This window comes from Theropithecus gelada, chromosome 13, assembly GCF_003255815.1.
Source record: "Theropithecus gelada isolate Dixy chromosome 13, Tgel_1.0, whole genome shotgun sequence".
Taxonomy (NCBI): domain Eukaryota; kingdom Metazoa; phylum Chordata; class Mammalia; order Primates; family Cercopithecidae; genus Theropithecus; species Theropithecus gelada.
Window position 1 is genome coordinate 5059009 of NC_037681.1, and position 18939 is coordinate 5077947.

Here is an 18939-nt window from a genome sequence, read left to right on the forward strand (position 1 = left end):
ACAGTTGAAATGGTTTGGAGATAGCTAACTCCTCATTTTTTATAAACAGAATGAGGTTCAAAAAGGTAAAGAATATTCCTCAAATAGAATAAAATATAAAATAGTAAACCTTCAATTTCTCAGCAGTTTCACAAAATATCATTTATAAAATATTATTCAAGTCAAATGCATTTGTGGAGAGATGTAATCAAGGTACAAAAATATTACTCACTTTGTCCAAAAGTTTCTTTGTTTCTTTAGTTAGATCATCATGGGAAAATTTACAGTTGTCTCCCTGGTAACATTTTGCTCCACTATGATAGAACTTGCAAGGAAATTCATGTAAATAAAAATATTAAGGAAAAGACCAGGTAAAATCAAGGTCTAATTTTTTTTTTATTTTAAAACCACAACCTACAACTGTTAGACAAGATGGTTAAGTTGTAGAGATCTGCTATATAACATTGTACCTATAGTCAACGATACCGTATTGTATACTTAAAATTTTGTTAAGGGAGTAGAACTCATGCTAAGTGTTCTTAACACATACACACACTAAACCATAACTGTGCTGAATCAATAAGGCTGTATTATTATATATTATACTGAATTTACTATAATCACATCAGCTTATTTTTTATCCTATTAAGGTTAGATATTTTAATTATACAAAAACATTCAAACAGCTTTTTTCTCTATTAAAACTAGAAAGCCACTTTTTAAAGGAAAAAAAAATTTATACGTCATGTTAAAGGCAAATATCCCAATAATCAACTACAGACTAATCTTAAGATTTTGGAGACAAACTTATAAAGAAAATATTAAATATAGAAGTATAGTGAAAAATGTACCATTCTCAGGTGATGTGTGCTCAAGCTAAAACAAAAAGGCACTATCATTAAAACATGTTTATGTCTGCCACAATCACTATTATTTAACATTCTTCTGGAAATGTGGCCAATACAATTAAAATTAAATAAGAAGTATGAATATTGTAAATGAAGTAAAATTATTATTATTTACAAACAGCATGACTGTTTGTAAGAATAGATTGAAAGCTTTCAGAAACAGAGTAAAGTATTTGTTTTCTAAAAAAAATGTCAAATCTGAAAAAGTTTATTTTTCTTGATTAGGACAAATTTATTACATTTTATTTGTTTTTATTGTTTGCCAAATCACTTCTAACCTGAGAATATTACAACATTTTTTTTAAAAAGGAAGGCGTATATGCCTTATCAAATACCAAACATACTCTTACAGAGGAGAATAATCAAATACCACAATAGATAAGAGTAGTATAGAAGCAGAATTGTGTAAAAATGAGAATTTAGGGTCTGGTAAAGATGCCATTTTAAATCAGTAAAGATGAGGCAATGAGTTAATAATCTGGAAAATAAAAGGTCCTTATAACACACTGTGTATTAAAACACAGTCCACATTAATGTAAATGTCAAATTTAAAAATACAATATTCATAATCATTATAGATTTCATTTTTGTAAAATATGTGTATAGGCTGGGCCCAGTGGCTCACACCTATAATCCCAGCACTTTGGGAGACTGAGGCAGGTGGATCACCTGAGGGCGGGAGTTTGAGACCAGCCTGACCAACGTGGAGAAACCACGTCTCTACTAAAATTATAAAAATTAGCTGGGCGTGGTGGTGCATGCCTGTAATCCCAGCTACTAGGGAGGCTGAGGCAGGAGAATTGCTTGAACCCGGGAGGCAGAGGTTGCAGTGAGCAGAGATCGCGCCATTGGACTCCAGTCTGAGCAACAAAAGTGAAACTCAATCTCAAAAAAAAAAAAAAAAATTATGTGTATAAACATATACACATCCATTCATATATACATACCATAGCACAGAAAAAAAAGTCTGAGAGGCTTTATGCCATAATGCAAGCATAGTTATCTCTGTAGGATGACATTACTTAGGATATTTTAAGTTTGTTTGAAGGTCTTTAACCATACCAAAGTAGAAAGAATAATAAAATGAAGTCCCTCTCATGTTGACCTCATAGGTTCAACAACTTTCATCATTTGTTGTAAATATTTCCATACCTATTCTGAACAGATAAGGAATATTGTTTCTATTGTTTCTTTCCTTTTTTTTTTTTTTGAGATTGAGTCTTGCTCTGTTGCCCAAACTGGAGTGCAGTGGCACCATCTCTTGGCTCACTGCAAGCTCCACCTCCCAGGTTCAAGCAATTCTCCTGCCTCAGCCTCCCAAGTAGCTGGGATTACAGTCCCACACCACCACGCCCAACTAATTTGTGTATTTTTAGTAGAGATGGGGTTTCACCATGTTGGCCAGGTTGGTCTCAAACTCCTCACCTCAGGTGATCCACCAGCCTCGGCCTCCGAAAGTGCTGGGATTACAGGCATGAGCCACCGTGCCCAGTCCCTTTCCTCCTTAAATTAGTTATGGGAGTGGAGGAGGTGTCTCACTATGTTACCCAGGCTGGTCAACTCCTGGCCTCAAGCAATCCTCCCGACCCAGCATCCCAGTGTTAGGATTTCAGGTGTGAGCTACCATGCCTAGCCAGGAATACTTTTTCTTACCAATCAAGACTTCATTACCAACCTGGCAAAATTAATGTGTTAATTTCAACTAGTAACCAGTCAATATACAAATTTTCCAGACTCTTAAAAAAGTATATTTTTATAATTCCTTTCTTCAGATCAGGACACAAAGATGATCCACAAATTGTATCTAGTTATCTCCCAAGTTACTTTTATTGATTTCTAGAAGTTCCCCTTTCCCTTTTATTTTTGTATCATGTTAATTTTAATATGGGTCATAGATGGTATTCAAATACTCTCTACTGTATCATATCAAAAGGCATTTAATATCTGGTGGTTTCTTTTTAGTAATGTTAAGACTGATCAGTCCTTTCAGGTGTTGTCAGCTTCATCCATCAATTGTAAAGTTCCTAATTAACTTTCACCTCATGATTTTAGCAGGCATCAGTAATCACTGCCCAGGTCTATTGGGGAGAATTTGCAAAACTTAGGGTTGCTGGATCAAAGGGTAAATGCATATATAATTTTGCCAGACATTGCCAAGCTCTCCTCCATAGGAATGCACCATTTTGACACTGCCAGCAACAAGGTTTTCTCACATCCTTGCTAACAAACTTTGCTGTCATGGTTTTTTGATTTTGCAAACATGACACAGCTGCAAATGTTATCTCAGTGTGGCTTAAATTACATTCCCCTTATTAGGAACAAGACTGAACATCTTTCTATGTTTTGGGACCATTTGCATTTCTCTTTCTGTGAATCTGTATCTCTTGCCTCATTTTTCTTCTCAGTGTTTAGAAACTCATATATTAAGGGTATGACTTCTTCGTAAGTGATATAAATTACACATAATCTTTCTCACTTTATTATTTATCTTTTTATTAGCTCATGTTATATGTATTTGTTTTGCAAATGCAAGCTTTTTCATGGAGTCAAACTTTCAATCTATTCCCTTTTTGCGTCTGGATTTTGAGACATGGAAATTTTTCTGTTCTCCTGGGTTATAAAGAAATTCATCAAGTATTCCTCTGGTAATTACATGGTTCCATTTTTTGACATTTTGATCTATGATAACAGGCATTTTTCATTTTCCATTTTATTCACTTTCTTTTTTTCACATTTTTAAAACACGACAACAGAATTTTAAAATTTATCTGGAAAAATAAACATCAGAATCTACCAAATATTACAGTGTGCTGTTGTGGCAGAAATAATCACAGCAAAGCAACACAGACACAAGGGTGAACAAATCCATGAAGCCAAACACGAAGTCCAAAAAAAAAAATCCATACATATAAACATATTATTGATGATAGTTTCAATTCCGTGGGGGAAAGCTTTATTAGTCATAAGTGGTAGTGAGCAACCTGATAAGATATTTGGGGGGAAATTAACATGGAAAAATTGCAGAATACATTTTTTTAAAGGACCAGAACACTATATATAGTGAAATTCCAATTTGGGTAGGAGCAGGAATACAATTTACATGTATATATTTTCCAAGGGAGAGTGGGAAAGAATATATAGCATCTATCATTGAGTGGTAAGATTTGATAAGACTTTTATAATTTTCACAATGATAATTTTATTACTCCTGAAATTAAGTAGAATAATTATGGAGTAAAATAATTATGGAATAAAATAAGTTATTTTGCCAACTACTCCTTCAGGAAGCACAGTCTTTTGAAATACTTTAAGCTGATTATATTAAGGTACCTTCCCTTCACAGAACTTTTTCCAAAGGGCAGTTATCTCATTTCCCTAAAGAATAAAAGTCGGTTTGCTCTTTTGAAGTACAAAGTTTGACTAGACTGGCTTTATGTAATGTGTTGTTTTAAATTTAAAACCAAACTAGGCTTTCTAGGGTGTATTTATTATTTTTTAAAACCTCAATGATGCTTTAAAACCCCAGCATTTTGTTTAACATACATTTTAAATAAAGGATATTATGCATATAAATGCAGTTCTCTCCTTTGGTACAATATCCTTGTAAATAAAATTTGCAGATCTCTTTTCTTTTCTCCAACTCTGCATCATGATCAAATTTACACTGATCTCCCTATTCACAAAAAAAAAAAAAAAAAAGAAAAGAGATAGAAAAAAACGGTAAGAAACAAAGAGAAACAAAGAAACAACAGCTGAATTTTCTACATGGTGTCTCATGGTAAAATTATGGTCATTATCTTCAGTCTTTAATAATAAACAAATAATAACTCAAATGACCCCTCAGAATTCCTGCCCAAGACAGTGGATGTAGCTACATGCATTGAGGCAGCACAGTGAGCAAGACCTCACAGGATACTGCCTGAATTCAACCAGCACTCACCATTTCTAGCTGAGCTACCATGGGAACTTACTTAACCTCTTGGTGCCATGAATAAAATGGGGATAATAACATTAACTACTTTGCAGGGTCACTGTAGGATTAAATCATTTAATATTAGTTGTACTTTGAACAGTACTTGCCACGTAGCATTATGTGTCTTTTAAGCAAAATTAAAACATAATTTCAACAAATTATGTTATTGTCCCAGAACATAATTAAATGAGCTCTAATGTATGGTATTTCCATGCAAGATACATTTTAAAGACCCAGTTTTATTACAACTACATGAGAAGAGAAAAAAATTAACCACCCCCCAAAAGACTTTAATTTTAAAGATTATTTTGGAGGTTAAAATGACTTATGATACCTCTATAAATTTACCTTAATACATCTCCCTTCCAGGAAGTATTTACAGATTTGTTTTCCTTTGTGTTCCACTGTGTGCTGATTAATAAATTCCTGAGTCATAACCTTCCATTTTTTCCCTGGTTTACTATACTGCAAGAAAAAAATTTCATTTGAATGCAACATATGAAACATCAATAGGTATCAAAATGTATAATTAAGTTAATCTGGAAAAAAGTACAAATTGACTACAAAAAGTGATCAAGACTGAACATTCTGATGTTATTCATTTATTTGGAGAAAGATGTGTCTAGTAATCTACTTATGCTACTAGTGATTACAAAAAAAGTCTATTTCTTTCTATTTTAATGAAGATGAATAACTATTTTTAAATAAAATTATTAAAAGCTTGAAAATCCACAATAATTCTCAATATGGGCAAAGGCACAATAAAATATGCACTAATATTATTGATAGATATGTTATAAAAGACTTTGAAATATCCATATTGTTTGACATACAATTTGTACTTTTGGGGATTATTTTGAAAGAATTATCAGGGAGACACATAAAGATCTATTCATATAATAAATTACTGCAGAAATACTGACATAGTAAAACAAACAGAAAAACGAGAAACACTCTACACATCTAAAACTAGGAGACTAGTCAAATACATTAGGATACATTTAGGTGGCAGAATATTATGCAGTCATTAAAAAAATCAATAATTTTGGATCATAAAAAATGTTTACATGGTGGCTCATGCCTGTAATCTCAGCACTTTGGAATCACTTGAGGCCAGGAGTTTGAGATCAGCTTGGCCAACATAGTGAAATCCTGTCTCTACTAAAAATACAAAATATTAGCTGGGCGTGGTGGCACACGCCTCTGTAATCTCAGCTACTTGGGATGCTGAGGCATGAGAATCACTTGAACCTGGGAGGTGGAGGCTGCAGTGAGCCAAGATCATGCCACTGCATTCCTGCCTGGGCAACAGAGTGACAATGTCTCAAAAAAAACAAAGCAAAAAAAAAAAAAAAGTTTACAATAATTTTTGAAGTAAAACATTGATCCTAATTCTACAATAATAAATAAAGGCAAAGGAAAAAAGACAAAAACAATATACCCCCATATTTTACGGTGTATATGTCTCTGGATGGCAGGATTAGAGATTGCATGTGTGTGTGGTTATTTTGTATTTTCTTTAGGGGAAAAAAGGGCAAACAAACAGGGAGCGTGTATTACCTTTAACTTTTAAATTTGAAAAGTTAAGAAAAAAACTTAAGAAAATTAAAGGAAAAGAAATCTTATAGCCCTACTTGTTTTCCTTACTTCTCCTGAGTCCCCTATTCAACTTCTGCTTTAAGTGTAAGATTGAATAACAAGGCAGAGTATGATGCTTAACCATGCTAAATGTAATGAGTTACATTCATCAACTCTAAAAAACAACAATACTTTTCAAGCACCTTGGCATGCACTGTGCCCTGTACATCACAGGAGTTACTCTTCTGATTTCTGTTTTCCCTTTTCTCTTAATTTGCTAAAAGATAGAGCATAAAGTTCAATCTACTGAAAACAAGAAACTGCCTCACAGCAAACATTGAGGCAATAGATGTCCAAATTGAAATGGGATCCCCAGCACTCACAGCGGAAATCACATTTTACTATAAGAATTCTGAAAAAGGTATGAGAATACCAAGTAAACAGATAATCCTAGAGATTCGTTTTAAAAATATAAATATACCTAATTTACCCCAGGAAAACACAATGAAAGTGCTTATAATATACTCTGACAGACTCATTTAAAGTGTCTCAAATCTATATAAATTTGATTCACATTTTTATGTTTACAGATTTGTTCAGAATAAGCAGATATAAAAGACCAGCTCACACAGGCATTCTGTACGAAGAATCGTGGCTGTTATAAAACAAAATAAACAGCCAAAGGAACTGAATTATGCAAAAATCAATGAGCCAACCTGAGGAATACAACTCTGAAATTAAAAAGTAAACAAATTAGGTAATCACACACACACACACACCCTGAAAAATGCAACAAGTTGTACTTATGTTTCATTAATAACTTACTCTTTCTGTATATATTACTTTCAAATAATGTTTCATTGTTTTAACAGAGGATTGTGGTGGGGAAGTGTTTTGTTTTGTTTTTTAGTTTAGTTCCACTTAAATGAGTAGAAAGTATCTCAGTGTCCACAGCTATGGGAAACCTGACTATAGTCAAGGTACTATAGAAAATCTAAAGCAACTTTAACAAATAAATTTTTAGGGCAAAATTCAGTGCCTAGAAGATATGGCGAGTTAGCAGACTGACAGAATTCAGGAATTGTGCCTTGCAACTCCTATATTCTTTGCATTACAACACAGTACTACAAATAAACAATACAAGAAAGGAGAGAAAGAGGGAGAGATGCAGGGAGAAAAAAAAAAACAAGCTACCTACTGTACTTGGTCATTTTAAAACTTATTTACTTTAGAAGATATACTGATACAAGAGACAAGAGCATAAAATATATATATCAGGTAGAGGAAATGTAAGGATCTACCAGGAAAAAAAATTACAAAAAATGTAGTAGGTACCGTAAACACTAACACAATTTAAGAGTATTATGGCCAATAAAATGAAAAATCCTTTAAAATTCAGTGAAAGTTTGCTTCTTCTGTGACTACTCTTGATTTTTCAAAAAAAAAATTATGATGAATCTGAAGGCACCCCTGAATTGATTTGGCTTTGGAGACTCATAGTCTCTGAAAGGCCTAGGACGGAGATGGATCTATCTTGGCCACTCTGGTGTGGCCTGCATGTTCACGCTATTCTGGATGGGCCACCTGCAGACCATTTCTGAAAATGAACTGCTTCCTTGGGCTCTGGCACACTCCCAGTTGTTTATGGAATCTTAAGAATTGACTCTCATGATAGCCAATAAACTGACATGATTGATAATGCATTTTTATCTTGGTATTTCTGTTATATGAGTATCTTTCAGGTATAGCCCAGACCTATAGACATGTAAAATGTTGTGCTTGATGGAGCCCTTAGAGTTAACTTAATACTATACCCTCACTTTGCAGATTAAGCAAATTGAGGCAAAGACACAGGTAAAACTTGCTCAAAGTCACACTTTCCTGGAAGTTAATTTTGTTTAAAGGTATAGGGTGTAAGAACTGGATATAAGAGCAGGCTTTCTTAGAAAGCATTCGTATTAGTTTGGGTTAGGGAAATCAGCACATTCTAAAGGTCTACTGGTGTCTAAGAAGATGACAGGTAGGTTTTTAGTCACCCCAAAATTCTAAAATAATAACTACAATAATTCCAAAACTGCTGTTCCATGGAACAGTGAGTGGCTCAGTGAATGTTAGTAGGTGTGTAGGGAAAAAAAATAGTTTGTAGTTGAGTAAATGATGGGTTGAACAAAATAAGCTTCTTTCTGCCTAAGCTGCTCAGAAGCTTTACTACATTAATGTCAACTGAGAATCTCTAAAAGCAGATGGCATGTGCTGTGTTTTGCAAATTTATTTGGGTCTGAACTTTTTTTAGGTCACACCTGTTAACATCTCTCTAAATAGTATACTAAGGAGTGCATATTAAGCAATCTCTGCCCATTATCTTTAAACTGAGAGATCCGAAAACCAAGTATTTTCAAATTATAGTATATAGCTATCACTCTCAGTTCTCACTCAAAGTTGCAGTTGTTTTTTTTTTTTTTTTTTTTTTTCCCAAGATGAAGTCTCGCTCTGTTGCCCAGGCTAGAGTGTAGTGGAGCCATCTCGGCTCACTGCAAGCTCGGGCCCCTGGGTTCAAATGACTCTTCTGCTTCAGCCTCCCAAGTAGCTGGGACTACGGACGTGCACCACCGCATCCGACAAATGTTTGTATTTTTGTAGAGACAGGGTTTCTTCCATGTTGACCAGGCTGGTCTTGAACTCCTGACCTCAGGATCTGCCCGACTTGGCCTACCAAAGTGCTGGGATTACAGGCGTGAGCCACTGTGCCTGGCCAAAACTGCAGCTTTTAATGACCCACTATTGCCTCTATAATTCAATCAAATCTTACTAGAACAGCAGTAGAATACAGGAATTGGACCACTGTAATCCAGGGAGTCACTACAAGGTTAAAGTTCATGTTCAGAGTTCAACTCAATTTGACATGTATTTATTGAATATCTACCACATGTAACATAAATAAGTTCACCTTTCCAACCATTTATATCCCCCTTTCTTCTCTTTCAATGCTTTCAACTCTAAAAAGGAAGTTAATTTACCACTGCCTCCCTTCTTGTCCCCGCTACATATTGAGCTATTAGCATTTTATTGCCAATTACATCTGGGGAAGATGATTCCTAGGAAAGGAAAGCACAAAAGAAGACTAACAGAGGATATATTTTTGCTTTTAAACTTATCAATTTTATTTTGAGGTTCCTTCAAACATAACAATTTTATTTCAAAGTCACCAACATTTGTACTTCTATACTAGTTTCACAACTAATTAACAACTATTTTTTGGAGGTTACTGATACTCATTTTATCTGAGCTGGTAATTTTTCATTTACTAGGAAAGTATCATTAAAATCACAATGCTTTCTTTGCCACCAAATAAATTAAAAGATGAAAAAGCTCCTCCCTTCCTTATATATAAATTCTTAGTACCTCTTGAAAGTCATCCGATACTGAAAAAACATTAGGCCCTTTATTGGTTCTTCCCCCACGTTCTTTTCGTTTGATTTTCTTCGGCAAGCCACGTCCACGGCCAACATTAAAACTTTTAACTCTCTGTTCAATACCTAGAAAAGTTAAAATGTACTTAAATTTAAGAGGAAAACAGCATACCTTTCAATTTATTAGTTTATAAGGAACAGCACATTTTAATAGTCTATAATAGTGCATTTTTTTCTCCTTCTAGATTCAATGAAAAAAATTAAATCTTTATATCTTATCTCCTTGGTACTGTTTCTTAAGGGATGTTAACAACATAGGAAGGCAAGGAACAAGGATACGCATGGCTAGAGAAGCAAAATCGAGTTTTATTATTTTTAATTTTCCTTAGCATAAGATCATGAACAAGCCTTTCTGTTTTTAAGAGAATCAAATATTATATTCCTATTTAAGGAAGACATTATAGGTATCAGTGGTTAATTAGCAGCAAATCAAATTTCCACTGATAATTTTGAGTAGATATATACACATGAAAAAATTATACTTGTTTTGTTTTTGGAAAACTTGGTATTTAAAAGTATATAAAAAGATACCCAAATTACAAATATTGCTTTTCTTTTTGGAGACAGGGTCTCACTCTGTCACCCAGACTGGAGTAAAGTGGTGAGATCATAGCTCGCTGTAACCTTGAAGTCCTGGGCTCAAGCAATCCTCCCACCTCAGCTTCCTGAGAAGCTGGGACTTTAGGTGCGAGCCATTGGCCTGGCCAATACTCAGTCCTTTAAGAGGACAAACAGGTAGGAGCTTGAAAAGAAAAGCCCCAGGTGGGAAGGGATGAGCAAGACTTCTTTGCATTACCCTTATTCTCCAAGTGGGATGATCCCTGATACCACAACATCTAGACTACAGGAACAAACTTGCTCAGTACAACAGCATATGTGTAGAAAAATTATTTTCCCTTTATTTCAGCTAAAGCCTACATTCATATTTTTCAAAGAAATTTTGCTAGGAAATCAAGAAAAAAATAAAGTCATAGAAATAACCAAATTTACTCATAATGGATTCCTGTATGCAAAGATAATTAAAGGGTAGTTATATAGAGTGTGGTTCCTCACTACTTCATTTCAGTCTCATATTGCTCCACTTTTCCTGAAGCATGTATTTTGACTAGCCAATACTTAAGGCTGATTTGAGCCTTACATGACCCATAGTTTCTTCAATTATTGTCAACAGCTGACAACTTGTCCTGTCTCTCCAGGGACCATCTAAGGTGATCAGTGCAGAAATGTCTTTAGATTATGTTTTTATCTCCAATTTTAAAGGATGTTCATAGTTTATGCACATTTGCTTAGCAAAAATGACTGCTGTATTTTAAAGCCTAATAAAACAATAGCTTCCCAGCTGGTCTAAATTTAAAGCAATACATAGAGCAAGAGAGACAACTGTATACTGACATCATATAGAAGCAAGGGGAAAAATGTAAGAAAGTTGGATTGCATTTTTATGTATTTGTAATTAGAATATCTTTCCAATTGAAATATTCATATATCATACAGATTGAAATATTTGCAGATTCTGTTCTAAAGGTCTACAAAATAAAAGAAAACGAATTTAGGTTCTACAAGAATAAGCTAATCTTGAGCGGGGATAAGAAGTTTCTAAGTTTTTACTCCACAGATGCCTGTTTAATAAGGTTCTCACATTCTAAGACAGACTGTAATTTCAAACTTACCTTGCTGAACTCCTTTCATTCTCTGTTTTTTCCCTGATTCTTTAGAAAATGATGACCCTAAAGCAATATTTGAGGTTTCTTTAGCTTGCCTGTATTGTTTCAGCTGATTGGCAAAATCTTCCTCTGTTTCCTGACCGTAATTACCAAAGTTGTCATCACTGTAGTTACCGAAGTTGTCATCACTGTAGGTGCTGTACTCATCATATTCTTTACTTTTAAATTTTTTATGTTGACCCTTCTTTGATGTCATGTAGCTTCCTGATATATGTCCACGCTAAGTGAAAATGGACAATCATTATCAGGATTTTTCAATTATATATAGCAATTGACAGTAGCACAGGACATCCTTTTCCCCCCAGCAAGTATGGAGAAAGGAGAAAAGATAGTTACTAGTTCTGACTCTTCATTAGTACTTATCTGTGATACTACTTAACACTAAGTTCAAAAGCCTAAATGTTACCCTGAGATAATTAAATATTGTAATCTTTATGCTTTAGCCTTTGTTTTCTATGTTCTATGTCTCAGTATCTTACACACAGGAAAAAGTAAAAATACACACCATCATACTATAAATTTTTCCTCCAAAAAATGAAAAAGCCTTTTTGAAAACAGGGAAAAGACAGTTAAATAGCTTGGGGTGGGGGAGTGTGGTAAAACATACTATTTCTCCTAACACTGGAATTCTCAAATTACATTACATTTAATAAAAAACTGTATGTGTGGAAAATTTCATAAAAAGAAAATGTCTGTATCAAGGGTCTAACAGAAAAAAACAGAGCTTTCCCTAATAGTGAAAAACATCTAGTGAATAAGTTGCTCATTAGAAACTGTTTATTACAACAAATATTATTAATTTTATTGCTTCCTTACTAAAGCATGTGAAAACAAAGAACACACTTTAGTACTAGAAGTTTATTAAATGACAGTATTCAGGTCTGTCTCTATTCACTGAAACATTTTTATTAGCTCTATTGTATCCTCTGTCAATATTTTATAATAAAGCGAGAAAAAATTGCACATACTTACAACTTACGGATCTAGAAAAATCCAAACCAAATAACTCATCTTTAGCTTAGTGCATTTTATTTTATTTATTTATTTATTTATTTAGAGAAAGAGTCTCGCTCTGTTGCCCAGGCTGGAGTGCAACGGCACGATCTTAGCTCACTGCAACCTCTGCCTCCTGGGTTCAAGCAATTCTCCTGCCTCAGCCTCCCAAGTAGCTGGGACTACAGGCGTGTGCCACCATGCCTGGCTAATTTTTATATTTTTAATAGAGATGGGGTTTCACTGTGTTGGCCAGGCTGGTCTCAAAACTACTGACCTCGTGATCTGCCCACCTCAGCCTGCCAAAGTGCTGGGATTACAGGTGTGAACCACTGCGCCCAGTCAGCTTAGTGCATTTTAAATGTGATATTAAAATACTACTCTGGCCAGGCACAGTGGCTCACGCCTGTAATCCCAACACTTTGGGAGGCCGAGGCAGGCGGATCACCTGAAGTCAGGAGTTCAAGAAGAGCCTGGCCAACATGGTGAAACCCCGTCTCTACCAAAAAATACAAAAATGAGCTGAATGTGGTAGCATACATCTGTAGTCTCAGCTACTCGGGAGTCTGAGGTGGCAGAATTGCTTGAACCCAAGAAGTGAAAGGAGGTTGCAGTGAGCCAAGATTGCACCACTGCACTCCAGCCTGGGCAACACAGTGAGACCCTGTCTCAAAATAAACAAATAAACAAACAAACAAAATAAAATACTACTTTGGCAACATACCAATATGAGACAATGTATTTAATGAAATGCAATGAAGTATTAAATCTTTCTAATTATAAAATAGAGAAAAAATGCATAATCAAGAAAACCAATTCACTCATCAATTTTAAATTTTAAAAACATTGTATCATATTTTTTATTTGTTTTAAGTAGTACTTTTTAAAGTTTATAAACTCCATTCTTAGTCTAGCACTTCAGAAGTTCAGAAGGGAATTTATGATTGTAGCCAAAACACAGTGTTTCTGACATTTTTTAAAAGCCACTATGAAAACTAAAGCAAAACAAAAAATAATTGCTTAGATTAAGTTGAAGATTAAATTAACTAGTTAAATGATGGTTACATTTCCTTTTATTAAAACTGTGACTATATTAATACTTGATATATTTCAACACTTTATGATTGAAGATTACTCTGTTAATAGATGAGTATAAATTTTTCTCTGGAGATTAGATGCTTCTCATAGAAGTTTTAAATTCTTAATATTAATTCAGTTCTCTGATTTGCATAGCTTTATCAAAATAATCTCTGTGTTCCTACCTTCAGTAGAATTATCCCTAAATTTTCATTTACCTCCTCCCTAGTTTCCCCACTGTAAATATTCTTAATAGTCCCCTAAGAATGCACATTCCATCTCATGGCTCCTTCTGTGCTTAAAGACTTCTAGTGTGGACTGCTAAGGTCTTCACATTCGCATTCATACCATGTGGTATGAGCTTTCCAGGAAGCATGAAATGAAAAAGGGGTTACAGAGCAGCCCCACTTTTCTAGAGCGGTTCATACATTCATCACTGGGATGAACAAAATGCACTCACAGGCAAGGGTCTAGCAAGTATTTCTTCAAGTCCAACCAAGAGAAGATAAATGAAAAAGACAACAAATCCCACAAAAATAGATAGCTTTTCTAATCACTTTGCCGACTGATTATTAGGCTATAAAAACTGATAGAATGTCTGTAGGGATAGATTTGGTTTCCGTAAAACAAAAATGGGCCCCACAGCAATCACTGGAAACAAATAAAGTTTAAGGAGGCCCTGAAAAAAGATGAGAAAAAAGGAAGCTATATTAAGTTCTCTAATTTAACTGCTAGGTGTTGACAGTATATTCTAATTTTGCCCCGTAATTTTAGAAGTTATATAGCAGATACTTGTTATCTAACAAAAATGGATTTTTAGTTACAGTTAGGATATAATCTTAATTCTCAGTGAGTCAACTCCAAAATATATATATGGAAGAAATGGTATTCAACTTTCTCTTCTTGTAAATAGCAGACGGGGTAATTCAGACTATTTGTCTCTCTTAAAAAAACTAGAAAGATAGACAAAATATTTTTCTTAAATCCGTTTGTAGACATCAGACAGCTAACAAATTAGTGAAGGATTACTAGACCAATACCCATGAGGTAGATGAAAATTCTGAGAAGTGGGCAGCATTTGGAGCTGCATTTGCTCCGAGAGTATCACCCCATCAGGAAGAACCAGGTGAAAGATCCAACAGCACTTTTGACTGTCTCTGTTGTCTATGGAAACAAAAGGTGGAGTCCAGAGTCTGGAAAAGGTGGAAGCTTAGTAACCCCCATCCTCAATTGTAAAGGGATTGCAAAATGTGAATCAGAGACTGCAGCCCAGCCTTCAGGAATCTGAGTGGCTCAGAAGTCTCAAATGCTGAAACTGGAATGAAGTTTGTAAGGGTCACCAGAAATCTGGCAAAAGTAAGTAAAAATCCTTTCTGAAGGAAAAGAACATTACCCGAGGCCTCAAGTTATTTCTACAAAATGCTCAGCACAGAATAGACAAAACTGAAAACAAAAATAGGCTTATGAAGAGGTGGGATCACATGAAAGAGAACCAGCAAAAAATAACAGGCAATAGAAATACAGACTTCAGGCCGCGCACGGTGGCTCACGCCTACAATCCCAGTACTTTGGGAGGCAGAGGTGGGCGGATCACCTGAGTTCAGGAGTTCGAGACCAACCTGGCCAACATGGTGAAACCCCGTCTCTACTAAAACTACAAAAATTAGCTGGGTGTGGTGGCGTATGCCTGTAGTCCCAGCTACTTGGGAAGCTGAGGCAAAAGAATTGCTTGAACTCGAGAAGCAGAGGTTGCAGTGAGCCAAGATCACGCCACTGCATTCCAGTATGGGCAACAAAGTGAGACTCTGTCTCAAAAAAAAGAAATACAGACTTCAGATATAGAAATTTATATATATATAAATATATATATAAAAAAGATACAGAAATTTATATCTGAAGTCTGCTATTTTCAAGAAAAAGACAATATGAACATTTCGGTAGCAAACTTGAAACTATAAAAATGACTTAGAAGATTTTAAAAGAACCAAATTTCTATACATGAAAAATACTTAATAGATGGATTTAAAGGCAAATTACACTCTAGCCTGGGTGGCAGAGCAAGACCCTGTCTCTAATAAACAAATAAATAAATAAAGGCAAATTAGATCTCTCTGAAGGGAAGAGACGACTAGAGAAGAAAGATTAGGTAAAGCGTATGTGGTAAAATGTTAACTGGGGAATCTGGATGAAAGATATACAGGAGTTCTCTGCACCATTCTTGTAACTTTTTTGTAAGCCTGAAATTATGACAAAATGAAAAGTTATAAAACATGAGGATAAAATAAACACAATGGCCCAATAAATAAAAGCTGAGAGAATTTACTGATAGCAAACCTGCGCAATAAGATATGCTAAACAAAGGCTAAACGGTGTAGCACATTTGGCTAAAAGAAAATGGTACCATATTAAAACTCAGATCTACAAAAAAGTGAAAAACACTGGAAATGAAATGTAGATAAATATAAAAGACCATCCTTTTTCTTAATTTCTTTAACTGATTTTTGAAGCAAAAATAATAACAGAATATCTATAGGGATATATAATAGTCTATTTAATATTAACAATACATATTTATTAACAATAAATAACTGCATAATGTTTAAAAAATGTGAGATACCTCAAACAACTGCACTATTGTGTATACATACAAATTGATCTTGCCTCCCACAGTGGCTACATAGAAGGCTATGTATTTATTATAATAATGCTGCCACTATTTTAAATATTTGGAACTTCCTATTTGGGGATACTTTCAGTGATAACTTATGAATCCAGAACCTGTCTCATTACTTGATATTTTCAAATGTCTTCTTACCTAAAATAATAATGCCCATTCTGAGCATCTTTTCATTCATTGTAAGAGTCTCCAAATGACTTCTGAATATTTCTAAAGAATAAATCTAACTACATATCAGTGTTGCTGAATTAAAAGTTTTGTCATTTGTGGTAAAAATATTTTTTTAATGAATAGTTATAAAATGTTCTGAGAAGCCGGGCGCGGTGGCTCAAGCCTGCAATCCCAGCACTTTGGGAGGCTGAGACGGGCGGATCACAAGGTCAGGAGATCGAGACCATCCTGGCTAACATGGTGAAACCCCGTCTCTACTAAAAATACAAAAAAATAGCCGGGCGAGGTGGCGGGCGCCTGTAGTCCCAGCTACTCGGGAGGCTGAGGCAGGAGAATGGCATAAACCCGGGAGGCAGAGCTTGCAGTGAGCTGAGATCCGGCCACTGCACTCCAGCCTGGGCGACAGAGCGAGACTCCGTCTCAAAAAAAAAAAAAAAAAAAAAAAAAAAAAAAAATGTTCTGAGAAATAGCAACAACCACTGACTCTAAAATCACTGGACATATTGACCTTACAAACATTTTGATATTTACCTAACTAGATAAAATTATTAACTAATATATAATTCTTTTCAAATTTTGAGAAGATATTTTAATAAAACCTCATTTATTTAATGGTCACTTAGCAATCTCAACTATAAAGGCAGCAACAGTGAATCAGACAATAGAGATAACTAACAAAAATAGTCTTTTGGTTTCTAACTCACAAGAGATTAGGAACACCAAATTAGGAGAAAGAATAGTGCTGCTGTAGACCAGAACAGTGACAGACTGGCAAAAACGAGAACTCAGAAACTCTGGGGCTTTTCAGATAAGTGCACACTGATCCGAATACTTCCTAGTGACTCTGAGAGCATCATTACTTGCCTAGCACAAAATACTGTATATTTGGAGATAGGGCCTTTAAAGAGGTGACTAAATTAGAATGAGGCTGTTAAAGTGGGCTCTAATCCAGTTTGACTGGTGTTCCTACAGTAAGAGGAAATTTGGACAAAGAGAGACACCAGGGGTTCCTGTGCACAGAGGCATGACCATGTAAGGACAAAGCAGTGAGAAGGAGGCCAGCGACAAACCAAGGAGAGAAGCCTAGCACAGATCCTTCCCTTACAGCCCTCAAAAGAAACCAACCCTGCTGGCACCTTGCTCTGGGGCTTCTAGACTCCAGACTGTGAGAAAACACATTTCTAATGCTTAAGCCACCTAGTCTGTAAAATTTTATGTTAGCTCTAGCAAACGAATACATTAGGTATTCTTTATGTTCAAAGATTTCAAATTTATAGCCTGTGTCTGATAAAAGACCAGAAAGAATAAAATTCAAAGTTTAATTTTTCTCTTAAAAGGGCAATACTCAAAACCACAATGAGATGCCACTTCATACCATTTTCTGTTTCCAAAAGAAAACAAAGAAAAAAAAAAAAACACGTGTTGGCAAGGATGTAGAGAAATTGAAACCCTCAGGCATTCCGTAAATAATGTAAATGTATTTTTATACTTACATTATTGTAATGTAAATAATATGTAAATATTGTAAATAATGTAAAATAGTGCAGCCACTGTGGAAAACAGTTTCATGGTTCCTCAGACAGTTGGACATAGAATCACCATATGATCTAGCAATTCTACTCCTAAATATATACCCCAATAAACCGAAAAAAGTCTTAAAAAGATTTTTGTATACCCATGTTCATAAGCAGCATGATTCACAATAGCAAAAGGTACAAGCTTTTTTTGATGAACACCCACGTGTCCATCAACAGATGAATGGATAAACAAAATGTGATATATACATACAGTGGAATATTATTCAGCCTTAAAAAGGAAAGAAATTCTGACACATGCTACAGCTTGGGTGAACTTTTAAAATATTATGGTAAGTGAAATAAGCCAGATACAAAAGGACAAATACTGTATGATTCCACTTATTTGAAATACCTAGAATAGGCGAATCCATAGAAACAGAAAATAGTGGTTTTCAGGGGCTGGGGGCAGGGGAAAACGAGGTGTTATTGCTTAATAGGTGCTGAGTGTCTGTTTGGAATGATCAAGAATTTCTAGAAATGGATAAGTGGTGATGACCGAACAACACTGTGAATATACTTAATACCACTGAATTGTAGGGTTAAAATGGTACATTTTATGCTATCTATGTTCTACCACAAAACAAAAAAATGGCAATACCTGAGTAAATGGAATGTCATAATCCCTGTAGAAACCAGTTCTTTTTTTATGGGAACTTTCTGTATGTTCAACATCTGAATCAAGGCTGTAGTCCGAACTATCATCACTAGATGGGGAATTATGCTGAAGGGAGGGGAAAGACAAATATGTTACATTTGCAAAAGGAAGAAAATTTTACTAGTAATTAGATGAGCTTGTTTCAGCCAAAGGTACC

General features: G+C 34.9%; 1 protein-coding gene across 1 annotated transcript in view; it reads right to left on the minus strand.

Annotated features, from left to right (window-relative positions):
• ZC3H6 (zinc finger CCCH-type containing 6) overlaps positions 1-18939 on the minus strand; it is a 60080-nt gene that overhangs the window by 12125 nt on the left and 29016 nt on the right. The window contains exons 3-8 of the mRNA XM_025405639.1: positions 18726-18848; positions 11579-11852; positions 9841-9974; positions 5209-5325; positions 4449-4560; positions 212-321 (exon numbers count right to left, since the gene is read on the minus strand). Of these exons, the coding sequence (XP_025261424.1) occupies positions 212-321; positions 4449-4560; positions 5209-5325; positions 9841-9974; positions 11579-11852; positions 18726-18848 (870 nt within the window). The remainder of the gene's footprint in view (positions 1-211; positions 322-4448; positions 4561-5208; positions 5326-9840; positions 9975-11578; positions 11853-18725; positions 18849-18939) is intronic.